Source organism: Adiantum capillus-veneris, chromosome 25, assembly GCF_014529385.1.
Source record: "Adiantum capillus-veneris isolate H3 chromosome 25, ASM1452938v2, whole genome shotgun sequence".
Taxonomy (NCBI): domain Eukaryota; kingdom Viridiplantae; phylum Streptophyta; class Polypodiopsida; order Polypodiales; family Pteridaceae; genus Adiantum; species Adiantum capillus-veneris.
The window spans coordinates 97,947,587-97,950,655 of record NC_140955.1 but is presented as its reverse complement, the minus strand read 5'-3'; the positions used below and the strand labels follow the sequence as shown (position 1 = coordinate 97,950,655).

The following is a 3,069-nucleotide window of genomic DNA, read 5'->3' as shown; positions in this document are numbered from 1 at the left end:
CCCTTGAATAGACTAAATGTTGAAAAGTTTCTTTTTGTCTTCCCACTAAACGAAGCCTTGCTCCGCCCAAATCTGACCAAAAATCGCTTGCATCATCAAAACGTTGCCACTGCTTGTGTGCAAACGCACTCAATGCAATTTAGAGTTTGTTTTAAACGGAGGTGTTGTTCAATTGGGTATATTTCACGTCATCTGTCTATGTGCAAGTTTTAGATATGTATGCTATTGCAAGGATTATGAATGCAGCACTTTGTAATACCATATTTAGATCATACTTCAAGTGTTACCATATTTAGATCATATTTAGTTCTGGGCAGACTCAAAGGTATGACTGCATTTCAGTTGTCATATGATAAGACTTTATTTACTGTTCTCCTTTTCTATGCTCTTACATAACTTGCAGTGAGTTCCAAGACATTTTTGATGTACCGCACTTCATCACATGGCTGGAAGACCATGTGCGTCTGGTTGCAAACAAACTTACAATCAGATTGTTAGCTCCATCAAAGCTTCCTTGGCCAACCCTCTGAGTGCATTCCAAGAGACCACATCTTGAGAGAAGCCATTGGTTTGCAATTATCGTAAACAACCTAGACCTGTTTGGTGTATCCTTCAACCAATGCAATCCAAGAGATCTCATCGCCACAAGAAGCAGGTCAGGACTCTTTTGAGCTTTCGGAAGTACACCACATTGGCATGCATGTCGACAATAGCTACGCCAAGCAAGATGTAGTGGCTTTGTTGGAAAGCCTTTGCACATCAAGGATATCAACAATGCAAAGTACTAGTGTCCTGGGTTTGGTGCAATGCAAAGTACTAGTGTCCACATAGGTAAAACGTTTCAAGCCTTGAATTGTTTCGCCAATCACCTGAAACACATACCGTTTCAATAGCAACAGCGTACCATATAGATTTCATGGCCTTTTAAAATCCATATATGCATGTTTTGGCCCCACGTTTCATAGTGCATTAGACTAAAATGTTTCTGAGGGCGAAATGCATCAGCATTGAAATGTTTTGTGATGCTTATAAACATAGGAAGAAAAACGGTTTGCCGTCATTAACTTACCATGTGGCACTAATCAACAAGCTTCATCCAACAGTCCATGGTTGCTCTCAAAATTCCATGCTTTAATAAGGCCAAAAAATTAATAAGCACTTCTGAAATAAAGAAAATTGGCAAATACACATGATAAAACTTCAGGAAACACCTGATCTATCCACCTTGATAATATGCTGCAACAGAATAAACAGTTTGGAGGGCTGACATTGCAAGGAGCAATATTGCCGCAATTGTGGAGAGCCACAGCCAAGGCCGAGAAAAAAACTTGGAATAGAATTCGACATACATCACTCGCCAGTGACTATTATAATGCATCATGATTGCTTCAGTCATGACTTCCCATCTCTCACAAGAGTTCTCTGAGATGTTAATGCACATCTCGTTCCACATGCGGAGTAACCTCTCATCACTTCCAAGGTGATTTTGCAGCACACCGGCCCTATACAATATTGACAAATCTTCTATCGTATCAATCAAAGAATCCATTATAATGGCATACCCACATAGCTCACCCCCTTCCTTCGACGTAAGCTCATATGCGATCAGATTTCTCAGAATGTCCTCTGTCTCATCAAACACTACCAATTTCGGAAGCTCAAGTCGGAGACTCTTCTTCCTATACTTCACAACGGACGTGTTTCCTTTGCAGGACCTGAACTTGATACCCACTTTGCTCAACGCCGACGCTGTAGGAAGGCGACAAGAAGGGCGGTTGAACTCTTGGGGGTTCTCCCCATCCGGCATTTGCACACATGCCCTATATAGACAATCAAGCAAATGTTCGCAATCAAGCACAGAGACTCCTCTAATCAAATCTTTGAGGTCATTGTGATAGCTTTCACTGCTCAAATGGCTCAAGCAAAATGGGTTGCTTCGCCATATCAGAAACTCAAGACACAATTTGAGCTCATCGGGTGGAAATTCCTCATTAGGAAGCTCAGAGAGTCTCTTCAAGAATGACATTGGTAGCTGGTTTCCTATCAAAAACAGGTCTCTGTTTACTTGCGAGTTGGTTATCTGATTGTTGATGAAAGAATACAAGTACCCACATACCTCCTCTTCTGGGCTGAAATCTCTGCTCATAAAAAACAAGAACTCGTGAATGAAGACAGCGTCGAGCGTCAGCAGAAGCTTGAGCGTCTCAGTGTTGTACTTGGGAAGGCCAAAATACACATTTCTTAGATTTTCAGGGTCGGTGATCGTATGATCCATGAGCTCATCGAGGCGCATATTCCGCCGGCTCATGAACTCTTTGATACAAAGAGCTTTGCAGCTATCCATGGGCGTAGGCTCAAGCTTCCGACACAGAGGGCCAATGGTGACGACCCGTGGGCAGTACGATCGTGGCCTCACTTCGAATAGTGCGCGAGGGACAGAGAAAATAGTCTGTCTCTTTACAAAGATAGGCCTCCATGCCTGATCTATCTCCTGTGCCATGAGCCTCATCCATTGGCTTTCATTCATGTGGGATTGCTGCTGTTGTTCTACAGGGAGGTTGATGAGATGATCTATTGATGTGCTGCGGTTGCGTGATGCATGTGCTGCATGCGTAGAAGGGCGAACATATGGGTATGCCCATCTTGGCCTCGAATCCGCAGGATCGCTCAAAATGCGGTTGAAAAAGAGGCGCTGCTGCTCCTCTGGTGTCATGCTCATCAACAGCCACGTCTGTGAGGGATCCAATCCAATAGATCCAAAGGCTGCTTGCAGAAAATGGAAGCCCCTGTTGAGAATCCCTCTTGGCGATAACAATTTCTCGAGAAAACATCCCTTTGGGCATGTAGAACGCCAAGCTGATGAGCCTGGGCGGAGTCCCTGCTAATCACAATTTTGTGAGTGATGCTGCCGATGAGATCAGCAGTTGAAATGGTAAGAGCTGAGTCGCACCTCGTGCGAGTGGGGGGAGTGCGACTCAGCTCTAAGCTGCGGAAGAAAGGATGAGCAGAGATTTCTGCAATGGCGCTAAATTTGGTAGAAGCTTTGCTGCTGTAGTTCTTTTTCATGGC

General features: G+C 44.0%; 2 protein-coding genes across 3 annotated transcripts in view; both read right to left on the bottom strand.

Annotated features, from left to right (window-relative positions):
* Nucleotides 1-295: 295 nt before the first annotated feature.
* Nucleotides 296-2,718, bottom strand: LOC147425353 (putative UPF0481 protein At3g02645). Of its 2 annotated transcripts, XM_086500346.1 has the most exons (3): nucleotides 1,225-2,718; nucleotides 1,070-1,129; nucleotides 296-869 (listed from the first exon to the last, which is right to left on the bottom strand). In XM_086500346.1, the coding sequence occupies exons 1-2, from the start codon at nucleotides 2,711-2,713 to the stop codon at nucleotides 1,083-1,085; spliced, it is 1,536 nt and encodes a 511-aa protein (XP_086356472.1). In that variant the 5' UTR covers nucleotides 2,714-2,718; the 3' UTR covers nucleotides 296-869; nucleotides 1,070-1,082. The 2 variants fall into 2 exon arrangements, with proteins under 2 accessions (XP_086356472.1, XP_086356473.1); XM_086500347.1 differs by lacking the exons at nucleotides 296-869; nucleotides 1,070-1,129 and having other exon boundaries at nucleotides 1,191-2,718.
* Nucleotides 2,711-3,069, bottom strand: part of LOC147425352 (uncharacterized) — a 404-nt gene continuing 45 nt past the window's right edge. Inside the window, exon 1 of the mRNA XM_086500348.1 lies at nucleotides 2,711-3,069. This exon is cut by the window's right edge and continues 45 nt beyond it. Coding sequence (XP_086356474.1) covers nucleotides 2,719-3,069 — 351 coding nt within the window. The 3' untranslated portion in view covers nucleotides 2,711-2,718.